Genomic DNA, 19,682 nt, shown 5'->3' on the forward strand with positions numbered 1-19,682 from the left:
AGATGTGGCACATATATACAATGGAATATTACTCAGCCATAAAAAGAAACGAAATTGAGTTATTTGTCGTGAGGTGGATGGTCCTAGAGTCTGTCACACAGAGTGAAGTAAGTCTGAAAGAGAAAAACATATACCGTATGCTAACACATATATATGGAATCTAAAAAAAAAAAAAAGGTTCTGAAAAACCTAGGGGCAGGACAGGAATAAAGACACAGATGTACAAATGTAGAGAATGGACTTGAGGACACGGGGAGGGGGAAGGGTAAGCTGGGACGAAGTGAGAGAGTGGCATGGACATCTATACACTACCAAATGTAAAATAGATAGCTAGTGGGAAGCAGCCGCATAGCACAGGGAGATCAGCTCGGTGCTTTGTGACCACCTAGGAGGGGTGGGATAGGGAGGGTGGGAGGGAGATGCAAGAGGGAGGGGATATGGGGATACAGGTATACCTATAGCTGATTCAATTTGTTATACAGCAGCAACTAACACAACAGTGTAAAGCAATTATACTCCAATAAAGATGTTTTAAAAAAACGTGAAAATAATGTTTGTGTATTTGTTTGTCTATGCATAAAATATTGCTAAAAGGACCCCTAAAATGATGATTAATGAATACTGCTTGCCTCTGGGGAGGGAAACTGTGTGGTGAGATGACTGGAGGGAGAAAAAGGCTTTACCATGTATCTTTTATATCTTTTAAATTTAGAACCATGTGAATGTCTTTCCTGGTAGAGACAGAAGGAAAATTTGAAAACTAGAAAGCTCGCAAAGTAAACTCAACCATATCAAAGCCAAAATCCACAGCTCAGGATAAGCACTCCTGGCCTCAGCTCCCCACCCCAGCTCTCCAGCTACGCTGGCTGGTTTCCTCCCCCACGTGGCTTGGGATTTGTCTCCCCAAGAGGATTCAGGGAGCCGTGGAGTGTAGGTGCCAGGCTGGCACCACCACTTACCTGCTCCTTCTCTGAATACGGGTTGTTGAGGACGACTGGCATGTTGCCCTTCCCCCATAGGTCATTGAAGACGCGGTCGTTCTCCACACCGAGGGGCAGCGGTCTGTGTGATTTGCCGTCCAGATCTCTGAAAGGCAAGGCAGGGGACGTGAGGAAGACACGACGTCTGGAGCGACGGGCTGGTCACCCTGCTCTGAAAGTCCTGAGTCAGTGCAGAACCTTCAGGGCTCACCCGCCTGACTCTACGCAGAGATGGGGAGCTCTGGACCCGCAGCCTGCCGCTTTGTAGGATCAAGCATGAAGGTGAGCTCATCCAGCTTGGCACTGATGGCTGGCGCACACCCATTTTGTGGACACCGTTTTAGGACGACCACAACATAGATTTTGTTCTTCCCTCCTTTGTCCCTCATTTCCTCATCTAGGAACACAGGGGGCCCCTCTCTTAGCAGAATCCTATGCAGAACCCCTGGGCAGCTTAACATCCCTGAAACTTAATGACAGAAACACAGGAAGCAAGAGGGAGAGGGTTGGAAACCGGTCCTGCGGGCCAAGGTGATGAGTCATACAAATGCCGTCTAGGGCACTGATCACAAGACTAGTGGTACCAGCCCAGGATCAACAGGAATGATTCTGAAAATAAGGGGAACATAGCAACAGAAATAATAATACTATGAATAATGACAGCATTTATTAAGGACTTACTATGTGTCAAGCACTTTTCATATGTTTTAGTGAATTTAGTCCTTGGGACAACCGTATGAGGTAGGTATGAATGTTAATCACTATTTTACAGATGGCCTCATTATCACCAATGATATTGCCAGAGTCAATCTCATCCTTCTCATCATCACCTTCATCAAAGCAGAATCTTCTTCCTCATCATCATCCTCTTACATCATCACCATCATCATCATCTTCACTACAGTCATTATCAGATGAGGAAACTGAGGCTCAGAGAGTTTCAATCGCTAGCCTAAGTCTCACAGCTATAGGCATGATGGAGTTGGGATTCAAACCCAGGCTTGTTCCTGACTCTGGAGGTTGACTTCTTAACAATGAAGCTTTCCTGGCTCTCTGCCCTTAAGCTCTGACAGGTTCAAGAAGAGGCTATCTTGGCTAGATTCCACAGGCTGACCATCCTCAGAGATGGAGAGAAGTCATGGCTGAAATGGGACTGACTTTGCATCACAATCCAGACCTCCCGATCAGTCCTGCCTCATCTCTGTTCTCCTGCCCTCCGAGCACTGCCCTCCTGCTTCCTAACGATCTGCCTCTTTTTAACCCTCCCATCCAGTTTCACTCTATGGTATCTGTCTGTTCCCCAACTTTGGGTGATGTGGCTTGCTCTGTGGTCCATCTCAGTTTTGGTCCCAGGTGTCGAGGCTGGCCGTATCCAGCCTTCTGTTCTATGTTCCCAGCTTTGGGGACTCCTGGTCCTGGCTCCATGATCTCCTCCAAAGCGCAATCTGGTGCTGACAGTCATTTGGGATGAATCAGAAGCCAGGGTCCAAGCTCTGAGTACAAGGCCGTAAGGGGCCCCTCCGGCTGCTCACAAGGAGGGAGAGCTAACCAGAACCCCCTCCTTGCTTTGTTTCACAGCATTCTGGTGGCCCACGTCAAAGCCACTTCTGCTCACCTTGCTTGGAGAGGTCTGCAATTGTCAGAGGGAACATTCTGTTTTACCCTCTTTAAAATGTCACCAAAACACACCAGGAATGGTTCTTGATCACAGACATTTCCCAAGTCAATGGTTTACCTACATGGTGATAAACAGGGGAATTGTCTGCTGAGATGGCTGCTCTAAGTGTCACTCCAGGCCCTCTCAGCTCTAAAACTCCTGATCCTAGGATATCGCATGACCATAAATGGGGATTCAGCAGAGAAGAGAGGTTAGTACTATTTGAGTGTCCGAAATGTACCAGGTGCCAGCACAGAAGTTATTTCATTTAATCTCAACAGATATTAAAAGCCCTATTTTACAGATGCAGAAACTGAGCTCAGAGAGGTTATGTAAATTTCCGAAGGTCCAGCAGTAAGCACACAGCAGAGGTGGGATTTGAAACTAGGTCTGACTGATGGTCGGCTCAGATCCTTCCTTTTTTTTTTTTTAAACAGAGACAGGAAAGAGGAGTCAGGATGCTTGCGCTAAGCCAGAGGTTAAAGAGCAATCCAACATCTCTCACTGAATGAGGTCAGTTTGCAAAAATTACAGGGTTAAAATTACCTGGGCAACTCTGAAACCGCTCACATGGCTTGTCCTGTGTGAATCTGCAGGGAGAATTCCTTTTATCAACCTTTTTTTTTTCTTTAAAGCCTTTAACACCTTTGTTGAAATAACGTATTTGAAGTGTTCTGTCAACACAAACTTATTTAAGAGTCCTGTGACGAGCAGGGGAAGAATATTTTTAACATGGGACCATAGGGAACACCCATTAGCGTCTGACACGGAGCTACTTTGCTTCCTGCACCCGGGGACAAAATCAGAAGTAGATTTAGGTACATTCTCAGCTCCCACCCCCACCCCAAGTCTGTCAGTGATAACCAGGTCTGAGGGGAATATGTGATTTATGGCCATGAATTTGCTCAGCCTGGGAGGTATCCGCTTGCTGGATTTGTATGGGCCGTTCAGCCTACTGGTTAAGACATGGGCTGTGGATTGGGTAGAGCTGAGTTCAACTCTTAGCTTTGCTGGTCATAAGCTGTGTGACTTTGGATATTTTCGATACTTAACCTTTCTAATTCTCAGTATACTCATCTCCAAAATAGGGTTAAATAATAATACCCAGTTCACGGGGTTACTGCAGTGGTTAAACGAGGTAAAGCTTATGGCGCTTAGCCTGTGGCATCTGCTATTGCTTTGACTACTAATTTGCTTACAGGCTGATCAGGCAGAAGCAGAGAAAGGAAAATGCTAGTTCTTTATAAAACAGTCAAGATTCCTCTAAGCCAGCATGGTCTAGGAGAACTTCCTGCGTCAATGGGAACACTCCGTGTCTGCCTGTGTTGTCGGTATTTTAGCCTCGGCCCACGTGAGGCAACTGAATACTTGGAACGCGCCTATTGTCCCTGAGGAATTGCATTCTTAATTTTATTTCACTTTATAGCTAGCGGCATAGCATTGGGCAGTGCTGGCGGAAGGCTTAATGTCTCTAAAGACTGAAGGCCTATAAGGCTTCCACCTGAGAAAGGGGTGTCTTCCCTGGGGGTTTATGGGGGCCCAGGCAGGATGTCTGTACTCAGACCTTTCTTTTTTTTTAATTGAAGTATAGTTAATTTACAACGTTGTGACAGTTTCAAGTGTACGGCAAAGGGATTCAGTTATACATACATATATTCTTTTTCAGATTCCTTTCCATTATAGGTTGTTACAAGAGCTTGAGTATAGTTCCCTGTGCTATATAGCAGGACCTTGTTTTTTACCTATTTTATATACAGTAGTGTGTACATGTTAATCCCTAACTCTTAAATTTATCTCCCCTCTCCCACTGTCCCCTTTGGTAGCCATAAGTTTTTTTTCTATGTCTGTGAGTCTATTTCTGGTTTGTAAATAAGTTCATTTGTATCATTTTTTTTAGATTCCACATATAAGTGACATCATATGATATGTGTCTTTCTCTGTCTGACTTAACTTCACTTAGTATGCTAATCTCTAGGTCCGTCCACGTTGCTGCAAATGACACTATTTCATTCTTTTTTTTTTAATGGCTGAGTAATATTCCATTGAGCTATTGCATATCATGTCTTGTTCACAGAGCCCAGAAATTTGGGAATTCTCTGCTTCCTTTCGAGACTCACACCTCGCATCACTCTTAGCCCTATCTCCACTCTCCTCTCTTCCCAACGTGCACGCTATGTCCACCCCTACATTTATCCTTGCCCTCCCCAGGATGCCCTTTCATTTCCCTCTGCTGAGAGCCAACTCCTATTCGCCCTTCAAGGGCCATTTCACATGCCACCTCTCCTGGGGGTTACACAGGTCATGCTTGTAAAATGCCTAGTACCTAGTCAGCACTAACCAAACATGAACTCAATTTATCTTTATTTACAGCTAAGGAAGTTGAAGCCCAGAGAGATTAAGTGACTTGTAGAGATCACACCACCAGTGAGAAGTGGAGGAAGCTTGGAAATCAAACGTCTCCCCCTTGCTGTCCTCCCAGCGGAGACTCGCTGTGAACAGGGCTTACGGGGAAGGGGAGCCATCTGACTGGACCTCACACTCGTGAAGAGCCTCAAATCTAGATAGCAAATATCCCCCCCAAATGAGGCGGAGGTGGTGAATGTATTTATCAGCTAAACGCAATTTTGGTAACTCCAATGTATCATTGCTTCATTTATGTAAACACCCTGGGAGCCCGCAGATGGAAGTGGATGGGGCCTGGCTTCACTTCTGAGAAGCCTGGATGGTGACTCTTCTTTGCCGGTACTCTTGAGCCTCTGTCCTGCCCAGCTGCCTGAGGGGTCTTGATTTAGATCAGGGTTTCTCAGCCTGGAGCTCTTGCTATTTGGGGTCTAGCAGCATCCCTGGTCTCTCCCCACTAGATACCAGTAACATCCCCCATCACCCCACCACCGGTTGTCACAACCAAAAATATCTAGACATTGCCCAGTGTCCCCGTGGGCAGGGAGAGAAATATACTCCTCCCTGTTGAGACGCACAGCTTAGCTGCAGCCGAGGACCCCAGTCCCATGCTTCCCAGTTCCTTCTATCCTTGCTCCACGCCCACCCAAGGGTCTGTGAGGATTTATTTACTAGTTGTCCCTTGTTTCCAGATGGGACTGAGGAACCTGCCTTCACTAAGTGGCTGCCACGTACTCTCAGCGTCCTTAGCCCCCTGGAAAGGCCACCCTCCAGTGGACTTGGCATTCTGGTAGACCAGAGAGGCCGGAGCCTTCATGTGGTCATGTTTGGGGGTTCTCAAACTTCAGGGTGCATCAGAATCCATTGAAGGCCTTGTTAAAATTCCCCTGAGCCCACTCCCTGGAGAGTCTGAAATAGTGGGAAGCCTGAAATCTGCATTGTCCAAAGCACCCCACATCGGCCAAGGATACCCTTGAAGACCCGCTTCTCTTGGACAGCTCTGAGCTAGACTCTTGTAGTGAGCAGCAAGGTCCCCTCCTGGTTAGAAATGTCACCCTCCCCCCAGCTCCTCCCTTACCCTCCCCCCGTAAGATCAGGTAGGATGCTCTCCCTCCTACCTGGTGAGCATTTTCTGTGCTTTTTGGCAAGGACTAAACTAAAGCCCTTTTCTTCCACTTGACTACCTGGATCATCATACTCAAGCCAAGAGTTGGTCTAGCATCTCTGAACCTTCTGAGGACCTTTGCCAGATCCTTCCAACCGAGGCTCCCCTGATCTCTCATGCAGGGGGGATGGGGGTCCTGGGCCTGACTCCACAGGGAGTTTGCACGTATGCCGGTCGGCCCAGTGCTGACCACTAACCCACCCCGAGGACCCAGGATGGGGAGCAGGTGGGCCCGGCCTGTGTGCAGGGCGCAGCCTGGAGGTGGGGACGGCCTGCTCCGGCCCAAGCAGGCGAGGAGGCCGCCAAGGAGCAGCTGGCCCTGGCAGAAGCCCTGCCTGCATCTCTCGGCAGACACCACACTCTCCCCGAGCCCCCATCTCGCCCTCCACACTCCAGCGGCCTTTGGCGTCCGCCTCTACCTGGTTGCGGACGATGGGAGCTGAGCTGAAGCTGGAAGACTTGGGGGCGGTGGAAGTGGGTGTGGGGTGGCTGTGCAGCTTTCCTGCTAGATTTCATCCCGCTGGAGTAGGGGGAAGTTCCTGATACAGAGAAAAGTGTGCTCTTCAGAGCGGGAATTCCATGGCAAGTGCTGTAGCTGAGAAGTGAGGCGAGGGCCTCTGAGCTCAGGAACAGCCGTGACTCTCATTCCGAACGTCACCAAAGCTGGGCAGGGACTTCCCCAGTGGCGCAGTGGTTAAGAATCCGCCTGCCAATGCAGGGGACACAGGTTCGAGCCCTGGTCCGGGAAGATCTCACATGCCGCAGAGCAACTAAACCGGAGCGCCACAACTACTGAGCCTGCGCTCTAGAGCCCGCGAGCCACAACTACTGAGCCCACGTGCCACAACTACTGAAGCCCGCGCGCCTAGAGCCCGTGCTCTGCAACAAGAGAAGCCACCGCAATGAAGAGTAGCCCCCGCTCGCTGCAACTAGAGAAAGCCCGCGCACAGCAACGAAAACCCAACATAGCCAAAAATAAATAAATTTATTAAAAAAAAAAAAAAAAAAAAAGCGGGGCACAATTCTCCAGCTCGTGTCTATAGGCTCCAGGCTGGGGGGCTGGGGCTGAGTTGGGATCCCAGCTCCCATGGCTGATTGCCTCGCCAGGATGTGGGCTTCTTGCTAACAGCTCTTCTGATCTATTTTTTGAGAGGCTCGAAATCGGTTTTAATGTAAAATCTCTTGATTTATCTATTTTGCCACAAATTCACTTTTTCAGTAAACTCTGCAGGCCAGATAAAACTCATGGGAGATCTACTCATGACCTTCAACCCCCAGTATGTGACCTCTGACCTAAGGGGATGTCGCAGTTCCTCCTCCTGGAGTGATATTCCAGAGAGGTCAAAGGCAGCAGTAAACCTTCTGGGTGCGGCTTTACAGGAGGTGGATCGGTCAGGTACTTGGCCTGCAATAAGTATGGCTACCGTTGACCTTCAGGAAGAATCTGAACGGTTGTTCTGGAAGGAATCTTAGGGCCCATCTTGTGCGTGTACCATTTTTACCGATGGAGGAACTAAGTTAGGCCCAGAGAGGTCAAGGGGTTTTCCTAAAATATGTAGCGGGTGAGTGGCAAGGGGGCGAGGTGGTGGGGGGGTGGCGGGTGGATCTAGAAGCAAGGCCACTGAACCCAGTCCAGTGAGACTTGAAGGTGATGGTGACTGGGGCAGCTATCGGCCAGTCCAGGGCCTGTGGCCACAGCACTGCTCGGGGAGGGGGCTTGGTGGATGAACATGGTAGGCTGAATAACAGCCTCCAGAGATATCCAGTCCTAGTCCCTGGAATCCATATATGTTACCTTGCATGGACAAAGCATCTTTGCAGCTGTGCTTAAATTAAGGATCTTGAAAATAGGAAGATTATCCTGGATTATCTGGTTGGGCCCTAAAAGTTGTTACAACTATCTTTATAAGAAGGAAGCAGAGGGAGATTTGACCACAGAAGAGGAAGGCCGTGTGACCATGGAGCAAAATGGTAGGTGTGCTGCTGGCTTTGAAGATGGCGGAAGGGGCCATAAGCCAAGGGATGCAAGGGATGCAGCTCTAGAACCTGGGAAAGGCCAGGAAACAGCATCTCCTCTAGAGCCTCCAGACTTAAGACCTCCAGAATGTAAGAGAATAAAGATGTGTTGTTTTAAGGCACCAAGTTTGTGGTCATTTGTTACAGTAGCCACAGGAACGATGGCTGATACAATGAGCGGGTGGTGACAGGGAGGGGGGTGGCACGGTGGTGGGATGGTTGATGGCCCCTGCCCAGATGTCCGACCTCACTGCCTACCACTCTCCTCCTATTGGCTGAACTCAAGCCCCACAGGCCTCCTCCTTTCAGTTCCTTGAACATATCCACCTCATCCCTGCCTCAGGACCTTTGCTCCTGCTGTACCCTCTGCCAGGAACACACTTCCCTAGATTTCACACGGTTCACACCTTCTGGCCTCGGTATAAATGCCTTCAGAGAAGCCTTCCCTGACCTTCCGATCTAATGTGCTACCCAACCCCAAGCCACTTCTCTTGAAGTCAATGTATTACTTCCTTCACATCATGTATCACTATCTAAAATGATTGCGTGTGTCTATTTGTTTATTATTCATTTCTTGCCTATGATATGACTTGATAATGGATCATCAGTGGATCCCCAGCTCTTAGGACAGTATCTGAGGCAGAATAGATGCTCCATAAGTATCCAGCAACTGAAAGATGGAGAGAAGCCCTCTGGTTACAGGCAATTTGAGGTGGGTGGGCTTGTTTCCATAGCTCTGCCCCAGAATGAGGGTCTGGGTGCCCACTGGGCCAGGTGGCAGGGATACAGATGGGAGGAGGGCACAGAGCAAGAGCAATAACTGATATAAAAAAGGACCTCTGTCCCCTGCCCAGGAAAGGATGGACTGGGGAAGCCACTCACACTCGAATGTTCAGGGTGAGAATGAAAAGTTGAACCCAGATTCAGCGTGGTGACAAAGTTACCGGCGTCAATTCCTTAGTTGAAAAATGCCACCAGAGTGATTCAAAGCCATGAGGCATGTCAAGTGCAGCCTAGGAGGAGATTCTCTAATGCAGACAGTCCTGGAATCAATGCTGTCATTGGCTGGTCTGAGATCAGCTCTCCAGGGGGGCTGTCTTTAGTAGATGACAACCTCAGGGCCTCGGTTTCCCCTTCAGACTGAGAAAATATTCTGATGTCCTCAGAAATTTGATGGCTAGTGGTCAAGGGCACTGTGGCCAACAGTGCAATCTACAAAGTTAGTAGAGGTCAAGAGTATGGGTTTAGGGTTGAGTTCTGGCTTTGCCATGGGCTGGCTGTGTGAGCTGGCACAAGTGACCGTACCTCTCTGAGCCTTGGTTTCCTTATCAGGAAAACAGGGTGCTATATAGAGAAAGTGAGTTACTTGATGTAAAGACCGTAGCCTGGGGCCAGGCCCACCTGGAGTGCTCAGCAGAGGCTGACCAACATGATGATGATAAAACTCAGGCTTGTCATAGAAGGAGGCCACTTCCCCCAATTAAGCTGATTCTATAGGGTTGAAATTGACTTCCGTTCCTCCAGCCACATTCTCTTGTCTGGTTTCTCTTTAACTGTAGACACTCACTGTGAGACGTCTAGGTAGAACCTGGATAGAACACTGTGGCCAGTGCTGTGTGACCCTGGGCAAGTTGCTTCACCTCTCTGAGCTTTAGTTCCTTCTTATATAAACGGGGGCTAAAACTACAGGTGCTACTTAGGGAGCTGAATTCATGCAAGCTCTGAAGAGTTGACTGTTGTGAAGGTACTCTTGTAAGTAACCAAGGGCCCTGTGAGTGGATGAGAAGTTATCAGAGCACAGGGAGAGGCTGACCAGCTAGTCCAGATGGATGCTGGACCGGAGACCTTGGCCTCTTTAGAACCCTCCTTCAGGGCAGCAAGCTGAGCAACCTGGATATCCTCTGACATGCAGCATTTTAAAGTGACCGCTCCCAAGTACAGAACGTCCCCAAATCACCACCTTCCTTCCTGACCATCCCTCACCTGCTGCCACTGCCTGCCAGGGCCACCTTCCCCTGGGATGAAGGGATGAGACTGTGTCTAAAGTAAATATCACTTCTCTCCATAAATAAGGGCCAGCCCGCCAAACAACAGGACTAGGGGTGCCCCATGAGGGAAAGGGATTAGACGGAGCAGGGGAATAAGTCCACAGCCAAGAGGAAAGAAGGACGGAGGAAGAAAATGAGGCCAAGAGGGCAGAAGAGTCCAGGTCGCCGCTGAGAACCAGTGATGGCCCAGCCTCTGCTCGGACCCAGAAGCCGCAGACACTGAGTGTGACCTGGATGTGGGGCTCTGGGTCTGGCAGGCAGCTGGCCTCAGGGTCATCTAACATCTGGGATGCCAGTCTGACCCCACCCCAAAAAAGCAGCCTGGATGGAGAGGCCCCTGGGAGGATGAGCCATTTCCAGGCAGCCCTGCGCTCCAAGGGGCTTGAATCCTCCCAGGCCAGCAGCCCCAACAGGGCACTGAAGAGCATGCGACCTCTGAGTTGCATTTCCTGACTTGGGTCACTGATTCGTAACGAGACACTTATTTCAGCCGTGAGCAGACAGTCTGGCAATTTGTGGGAGCGCTTTTGGGGTTGTTACGGTGATGGCAAATGCTCCGGCCATCACAGCAGGAGGGAGGTGGCATGGGGGGGGGAGGTGAGGGGCCTCCTGCAACACCAGCGACAAACCCACTCAAGGAAGAAGGACCCAGACCGCCACACAAACTTTGGACGTCCACTTAGATAAAAGAGCATGCTTAAATTTCTCAGCCAAGATCTCAGTTTGGGCTTATGTATAAATTTGGCTTTACATTATGCTGAACTTTCCATGCATGCAACTGTTGGGTAAATCAAAGAAAGAGAGGACATCGTTTTATCAGGAATCATTCACCATTCTGGAAAATCACATCACCAAGGTGACGCTGCAGGTGGCATTTGAGTTGCCGACACAACACACCTGTGTCAATCTGCATTGGACGCCGTCGTGTTTGCAGCAAGTCTATCTTTAGGTGCAAACACGTGACATTCCGGTGGGGCCATGCCTGTGCACTGATATCTTAAATTATAGGCTCTTTTATTATAAATGACTTTTATGCTCTATCTCCTTTATTTTATAGTTAGGGCGTTATACTGATTTACAAAATGTAAAGTGTGGGTAGGTATTATGCTCCATGAATGAGCTTCTGGTTAGTGAAGGGGACATTTAAAAACATTTGTTAAAAAAAAAGGGGGGGAGCTTCGCATCTAGCCATTGAGCCGGGGGAACGCATGCTATCAGGCAGGATTACTCAACCTTAGAAGCATTCATCTTAGTGGGTTTCGTGGAGGCATATGCTTGCCCTGGGTCACTTTCTCCCAAATCATACCTCCACCAAAGCGGTTTTTTTCGGCCACTTTTGGTCAAGCACACTGCACGTGAGACTGATGTGGGCTCCCTGGATGGAGGACCCTGAATAGACGAGGGCAGCTGAGAGCTCAGATGTAACCTCCTGAGGTGGTAAAATAGGTCTGCGGGAGCAGGACCCCACAGCACACCGCTGTGTCCCTCCCTCATTCTTGGGGACACAAGGCTGCTTCCCTGAGATGGTGTTTAGAGCCCCACACCTCACGCCCACGCTGTGCCCAGCTGAGAATCAGAACCAAGTACGTGGGACGTTAGTACAGGGGTTCAGCTGCCCCACACGGTGAGGTGGCCCCATTCACTGCCTTGCTGCCCCTCCTGGGAGAGGTGGTGCTGAGGATGGGGCGCATGTATAGGATTGGGAGGGGAAGGCCGTGCCCAGGAGCCTCTGAGGACAGACACTTCCAATGCCTCCTGGAAAACAAGGCCAGTGACTGATTCTGGACTATACAGCTGCCTTAGAATTTAAGTCCACGGAGTGAGACTTGGGGGGCCTGCTGGCTGCCCAGAAGCTATCTCAAGGCTCAACACGTCATCTCCACTGGGTGTGCTGCTGTAGGGACCCCTGGGAGGTGGCTGCTCTGAGGGCTGGATTCTAGCCTGGGGGACCTCTCTAGTTGAGGGAGAATCAGGCACCAGGTCCCTGCCACCAGCAGAACCTCGAGCACTGATCCTGGCCCTCAGCTCTGGAAATGGACAGCAGGGCAGTGGGGACCCCCAACTCTGCCCACACCATGGCCTGTGTTTTGGGCCCAAGACTCGCTGCCTCTTGTGGAGACAGGACCCAAGGTGTGGGAAAGGCTCCAGGGTGTGTGCAGGGGGCTCACAGGAGTGAGAAGGGGTGGTTGGGAGGGCAGGGGCTGGACGGGCAGCAGGTGCCCTTTGTCTCCCCTCTGCCCAAGCCTTCTGACAGAGCCTCCACCTTCCTACTTGGGGGTCTCGCTGGCACTGGTTCAGTTTTTGCCCTGGTGTCAGATGCTGGAAAAGCCCCAGGATGCAATGGTGGCCGGGGTGGGCTCCACGGACTGAGGGGCCCACCAATGGGTAGTTTGGGGGCCGCCCCACCAGGAAGGAGGACTGGATCCCATGCAGTTCCTCAAATGTGTCAGGCACAGCTACCTGACCGCAGGACCTTGGCACCTGCCCTTCCCTCTGCCTGGAACACCCCTCCCCCATGAAGCTGCGAGCCTTCCTCTGGGTCCTCCCATGTTACCTTCCTAGTGAGACCCACCAGCTTCCGATCTGAAATGTCACCCTCCCCAACACTTCCTAACCCCTTCCCCGCTCTATTTATCTACTTAGCACGTATGACGAATGGTCTACGTAGTTTACATCCTCATGTTCCCCACTGTACTGTAAGCTTCCAAAGGTCAGGGGGTCTGTCAATTTCATTCACTCTCAAGGTCAGAGGACTTGTCTATTCATTGCTCTATCCCAGTGCCGGAACAGTGTGGCACACAGTAGGTCCTCAACAAACATTTGTTAAACGAATCCATTCAGGGGCTTGGGGAGCTACTTTAATCCAGGCCCCCAAGGGACTTCCTGGTGACCTCTAAATGCTCTTGGGACACTCAGGGGTCCTTGAGGAGGGAGCTGGGAAATCTCGGCCTGGATTTCTGGGGGGCTCAGACCTGAGCCTCCCTCTGTAAATAAGAAGGGTCTGCCTAGTAACACTGCGGGCTGTAGGGTCAGTGCTAGACCTTCCACTTAGGGAGTGGAAGAAGGCGGCGAGAAACTTTTCTCTCTCTCCTGACTAGTTCCTGACCACCTGGTCCAGCTGCTGACTCCTCGCCAGAGAAGGAGCTAGAATCACCCACTGTGTTGCCAGCTCTCCTTCCCCAGAGATTCAGAAAATGCCAATCTGGCAAATACAGAGGGGCTGGTACCCAGCTCTTCAAGTGCTAGCCTTGGCTCCCATATAACCTGAGCAATTCCAGTGTTTTGGGGGCATCAGGGCCAATTCTCTACTTTGCCTCCATTTCCTCCTTTTCAAAGCTTCCTTGCCCTGGACCGGCCATCACCAGGAGAGAGCTAGTTTGGGCGGAGGGTTACTCAGCTCTCAGCTCTCAGCTCTCAGCGCTTCCTCTCTCCCCCCAGAGCCTCGGCATCCACCCACGCCCAAGCCCGCCACGTACATGTGCCTGTCATCACCGGGTGACCTCTGGAAAGACCCCTCCTCTCTGACCCTCTGTCCTCCCACTCGTGAAATGTGGATTGCAAAAATCCCCACCTTGTGGGGTTGCTGGAAGCCAGGACCTCAGCTACCAGGATTATGAACTCTGGGTTTCACGGCAAGAGATACGTGCTAGACGTTACGCCCACTGCATTCCTGCAAGAGCAATCTTCAGGGCAAGAGGCAAGCGTGGTTGGGTGGATGTACGTGTGCAGGAGACCGAGACACTCAGGTTAGCTTCCGGGCTGTGAGACAGTCGCAATACATGCTCGCATACGACACACGTACACACACACATGCACCTGTGGGCTTACCTGTCCACCTGGATTTCTGCGTCCTTTGTCTCCGCTCTGGCAGGTCCCCCTCCGCTGATCCCTTTGCTCCCGCTGGTGAGAAGATTCAGCACAGGCTCTATCTCTCTGAGCAGTTGACTGTTCTCCCCAGAACTCTTCTTGGCAGGGTCCTGGCTCGGGGGCCTGGGAGCCAGGCCATTGGTGTGGGAGAGCAAGCCAGCCTCCTGCCCCTGGTCTGGCACGTGCTGCGGCCCATTGCCAGGACCCGTGGCCCCGTCCACTGCCAGGGTCTGCTCTTTGCTGGCTGATGGCTGGTGGGACAGATCGACGGCTGAGGTTGGCGGACCCAGGGGCCGTGTCACCCGGATGGTCTTGGGGGTCCCGTCCCCAGTGAAAGTGGTCTCCAGGTGCGTGGTGAAGCCCTCGGGGCCCCTCAGAATGAGGACCACGTGGGTCTCGGAGGCAATGCCTCTGAGCACCTCCAGGGCGCTGTCATAGCTCAGGTCCACCAAGGGCTGGCCGTTGACGGCGAGAATGATGTCCCCAGCCTGGATGAGGCCGCTCTGCTCCGCGGCGCCCCCTCGAATCAGGTCGGAGATGATCACAGGTGGCTTGCTCACCCTCTCCTTCACCAGGAACCCCAGGCCCCCCACTTTGCGCTTGAAGAGGCGGACAGAAATGACATTGGGTTGGATCTGCTTGACGCTGAACGTGTGATTCTCCATGGTGTCTAGTGTCCAAGGGTCGGAAGACCTCAAAACGTGTCAAGCCGAGACGATTTCGCCGGGAGCAGCCAGGCTTCTGGCTGTGACGAGAGGAGGAGCGGGGGGCTGGCGCTGCAGGGGCCAAGGGGAGCGTGGAGAGGGAGCTGCTCTTGGTCTTGGTCTTCTCTGCCTTTGACGTCAACTCAGTGTCACTCACTCATTGTCGTTGGGCCGTCGGTGGCATGATTTCCTGTGTCTGCCTCCTTCCTTATTCTCTAAGGAAGCGATGGTTGATCGGGCAGACGTCAGGGGAAGCAGAGGGACGTGTCCCTAAGCAACAGGTCAGGCAGGCCGGGGAGCAAACGTGTCTGGTGGATGTGTCTAGAGGTGACGCATGCTAGCGGGACTGTCCTCTGGGCGTCGCCATCTCGTTAGACGCAGATCCAATCCGGGGCCTCCTGAGGTCAAGAGAAGGAAAAAGGGAGGGGAAGAAAAGAATTTAAAACGAGAGATGGAGGTGGCGTGTCCAACACCACCTTCAAAACTAACACGGGAAACGCAGCCAACTGAGAAGTCTAGCCATAAGAGGCTCTGAAGTTCTGAAGCCAACCTAGAAATGAAATCCTCTTCCTCGAGGGGCATACCTTTGCAGGTAGCTGCATATTGCCTGGTTTCACCCTCAGGATCAAAGCCCTATGAGACCGAGGGGCTCCTTGGGGGAAACCACAGACAGGCAGCCCCAGAAATCAAATGGCGAGAGCCAGAAGACCTCTCTTATCTCTTTCCCACCGCAAGAAGTCACCACTCCAACCTGTCACGCAGCCTTTGGCTCTCTGAGTTTTTCAACGTTTTCCATCCTCAGGTCAGGAGCTCGGCCGACAAAGGTCTCCGGGCTCTCCATTCTGACTATTCCCAAAGCCCGCCCACAACAAACCCACGGGACAGGGAATGACGCCACGTTCTATGGAACCACCGATGAGGGATGTCAACTGGACTTTATGACCATTTTTGTAATTATCGACAATCCAGGTTCAAAAGGACAGACTTGGCCACATTCCATACCATGCTAAGCCAAAATTGGTATAATAAATACCAAAGACATGGGTCCACACCAAACTCTGGAGAGCATTTGTGTACCACAGACTGTCTGAAACCCTAACGGAGAAACATGAGGAAGCATGGACTGTTAGATAAACACACAGCTGGTGTTCAACGAATGTTTGTGGAATGAAGAAGAAAGAGCCCCAGAGACTAAAGACAGTGGGCACTTGCTGAGCACGTACATTATTAATTTTTTTTCTCCTTTGATTTTCACAGTAACCTTTCAAGCGACGAGAAGACTGAAACTTGGGCGGGTCCAGTGACTTGTCCAAGGTCATGTGGAGAATGATGGTGAAGGGAGGCTTTGAACTCAAATCTGCTCCACTCTTGAGCATGAGCTTTTAAGTTTATACTCTAGTTTAAAAAAGTTTATAATCTAGTGATTTTTGCAACTCCCACCAGCTCCCCCAGGCTCAGAGAAGTAAAGGGGATAACAAAGGCCCATAGGGAGGCCAGCTGGAGATGCTGTGGCCCAGGGGAGGTGTGTGCACCTGTGGCGCGTGCACAGCGGGCGGCTGTGGAAGCGTGTCTTACGTGTCTGGGGGGGGCATGTGATCTGTGGTTTGTGGGCGGGGTCGGGGGGGAGGGGTGGAAGAGCCTCCCTCCATCTCTTTTCCTGTCCCCCAGCCCGAGCCTCAGTCTCCTCTCTCCCCTGGCAGCCCTTGCTACCAGCATTCTCAAAATTCCTTCGCACAAGGAGGGAGCCCCCATCTGCCACTACTAACAAAGTGACACTCCCTTGTTTCCCTTTTAGCGACTCCCCGGGGTCACCCCAGGGCTGGGGAAGCTGATAAACTCCTGCTGCCTCTGAGAGCAGGGGGTGGGTGCAGATGACACCCTGAGAAGGAGGCACTGCCTCCTGGATCCCCCTCAAGGTGGGTGGTGGTTAGCAAGTTCAACCTGCCCCTTTCGCAGCTTGCGTTGTGCAACTCCGCCAGCCCCTCTCTGTGGGTGAGGGGATCATGAACACCCAGACCCAGCCCGGCTGCCTTCTCCATCTGGTGTCGCCGTGTGTGTGTGTCTCTCTCTTTGTATTCATGCATCGCCCTCGTGCTGTGTCATTTCTCTGCTGTGTGTGTGAGCGTGTGCAGCCCATGTGTTGACAGGCGGAGTGTCTTCCAGCATCTTGCTGCCAGGGTTCTGGTTTGCAGAGAAAACCATCCAGAACCGCTATGTCATTCCTCACTGGGGAGGACTGGTCCACCTCCCTACCTGGGCCCCAGCCCCTGCCCCGGCTGTTGCTTCCTTAACTCTCCCGGAGCCCCATTTTTCTGGGTACCAAACCCAATATGCTCATTGTTTAGTTGCAGGCAGAGACAGCTGGGACCTCTAGATCTCTCCTGAGTGTCTAAGTTTGGCATTTGGGCTCTGTTCTTTAATTCAAGAAGGGACTTGAAGGTGAGCTCTTGGGGAGGCGGGGCCCCCCAGTTCTCTTCTTCCCCACACTGGCTTGGGCCAGTATTTACCAAAGGACAGAGCCAGGACTTGGCTTAAGAAAAAAGAAATAGGGACTTCCCTGGTGGTCCAGTGGTTAAGAATCCGCCTGCCAATGCAGGGGACACGGGTTCCAGCTCCGGTCCGGGAAGATCCCACACGCTGCGGAGCAACTAGGCCCATGCGCCACAATTACTGAGCCTGCACTCTAGAGCCCGCGAGCCACAACTACTGAAGCCCGTGCACTTAGAGCCCGTGCTCCGCAACAAGAGAAGCCACCACAGTGAGAAGCCCGCGCACTGCAACGAAGAGTAGCCCCCGCTCGCCGCAACTAGAGAAAGCCCGCGCACAGCAACGAAGACCCAATGTGGCCAAAAATAAATTAATTAATTTTAAAAAAAAGAAAAAAGAAATAAAGCAACCCGCAAACCTCCCTGGCCACACTCAGCTTTTCCTCTCTCTTTCTCAGCTGCTTTCTAAATCAGAGGAGGCTGTTGGCTGGTGCTTGGGAAATTGAAGTGCTGTTTCTCAGACTTTGGCCCTAGAAAGACAGCTTGATCTTTGGAAGGAACTGGAGAGAGGCAGGGCTTAGGAGAGGCAGTGATATTCAGCGTCTGCTGAGAGACAGGGTGGGGGCTGAACAAGCTCTCTGTCTAAGCAAGTGGCTTCTGAACCTTCACCAGGGGCAAAATCCTAATCTTAATAATAATCCCTCAACACTACCCCTCTTCCCCCCACCCCAAACACATCTTCATCTGCTGCCATATGTTCATCCTCATGCTGACCGTGAACAGGTTCGATATCCCCAAAGAATACACTAAGCTGCTGGAAGGAGACCCTCTTGTCCTTCTTTGAGAACGTCCAGTACCCAGGAGCCGCCTCAATCCTGGGCCGCCCGGGATGGTTGTCCCAGCTTCTGCCACAGGGAAGATTTTTAAGGCCCTTTCTGGCTCTATCTGTATGTTTCTGGGTGAATTCTTTATTTTCTCTGAACCTCAGTTTCCTTATCTGTAAAATGGGTCCAGTAATTCCTCCCTCCCTGGGTAACTGGGAGGATTAAATAACATAGTAAGTGCAAGGGTTTCAGTAACTTCACAGAGCAAATGCTCAGAAGAAATGGCTTCCTGTTATTGTTACATAATATACAGTGATTCGGGTTTCCTGGTTGTTAATTCAGTGCACGTTCTCCTCCGTCACAGCCTCTCCAAATGTACGTCATGTGCCATCCAGAAGGGGGCCCTATGCTTGAAAGCACACAGAGGAATCTCACGCCAGTCATGGTACGAGGCACTGGATACAGGAAGACAGGTGCTGGGTATCCCGCCGACCTAGCTCAGACCGTTGGAGCCGCGATTTTAAACACATCACATGCATGTGCACACCACAGCACGTACCATGGAAACAATACTTGGATCCAGGCCTCACTGGAGTAGTTCAGTGGTTTCAGGTGTATTTATTTCATTTACCTTGCTGCGAAGAAATTCATGGCTGACTTTTGGGGATGGCTGCCAGGGAGAAGGAGGGAGCCAAAATAGACCAGTATCTGCTACTACCGTCTCGCCGTGTGACCTTGGTTATGCCACTCCCCATCCTGGGCCCATGTCTGCATCTGGAGGGATGGTAACTGTAGCAGTTTCTAGTGATGGATGGTTTACTGTGTGCTAAGCACAGTGCTGAGCCCTCTGCACGGGTGTCTTATTTCATCCTGACAGCGACACTGTAAAGCACATGTTATTTTTTATCCCCACTTTACAGAAGGACAAGGTGACTGAGGTTCAGAGAAGTAAACTAGAGGGCAGCCCTGGCTCTAAGCGAGTGGGTGCTGGGCACTCACCAGGGTTGATCCGAATCCTAAAGACAATCCCCTAAGATGATGCCTCCCCCAAAACACATCCTCATCAGCTGCCATACTTGGTATCCTCACCCTGACTCATCACGCTCAATCATCCCCATTTTACAGATGTGGACATTAAGCTACAATAGGGAGAACCGCTTGTCCTGGCTTGCCCATGGCTTTTCATTCTTAGCACTGAAAGTCGTCCCATGTTAGGATGATGAGCAGCCATTAAAATCCAAAAGATTGCCCAGCTCCCCTACTCAAAATTAAGGAAACAGAGGCCTGGAGAAGCGAGGGGGAGGATGTTCATTCAACATGGAGCAGCCAGAGTTGGAGGTGTCTAGAGTCGTCTGTCCAATAGGGAAGCCACTAGCCACATGTGGCCATGGAACCCCTGAATTGTGACTGGTTCCTTGAGATGTGACATAAGAGTGAAATCTCGACTTCCCTGGTGGCGCAGTGGTTAAGAATCCACCTGCCAATGCAGGGGACACGGGTTCGAGCCCTGGTCCGGGAAGATCCCACATGCCGCA

The 19,682-nt window shown here is 51.2% G+C and overlaps 1 protein-coding gene across 1 annotated transcript in view; it reads right to left on the reverse strand.

Moving 5' to 3' along the window:
- NOS1 (nitric oxide synthase 1) overlaps positions 1-19,682 on the reverse strand; it is a 156,673-nt gene that overhangs the window by 47,147 nt on the left and 89,844 nt on the right. The window contains exons 2-3 of the mRNA XM_028480071.2: positions 14,095-15,235; positions 960-1,086 (exon numbers count right to left, since the gene is read on the reverse strand). Of these exons, the coding sequence (XP_028335872.2) occupies positions 960-1,086; positions 14,095-14,798 (831 nt within the window). The 5' untranslated portion in view covers positions 14,799-15,235. The remainder of the gene's footprint in view (positions 1-959; positions 1,087-14,094; positions 15,236-19,682) is intronic.

The sequence above is a fragment of the Physeter macrocephalus genome, chromosome 19, assembly GCF_002837175.3.
Source record: "Physeter macrocephalus isolate SW-GA chromosome 19, ASM283717v5, whole genome shotgun sequence".
Lineage (NCBI taxonomy): Eukaryota > Metazoa > Chordata > Mammalia > Artiodactyla > Physeteridae > Physeter > Physeter macrocephalus.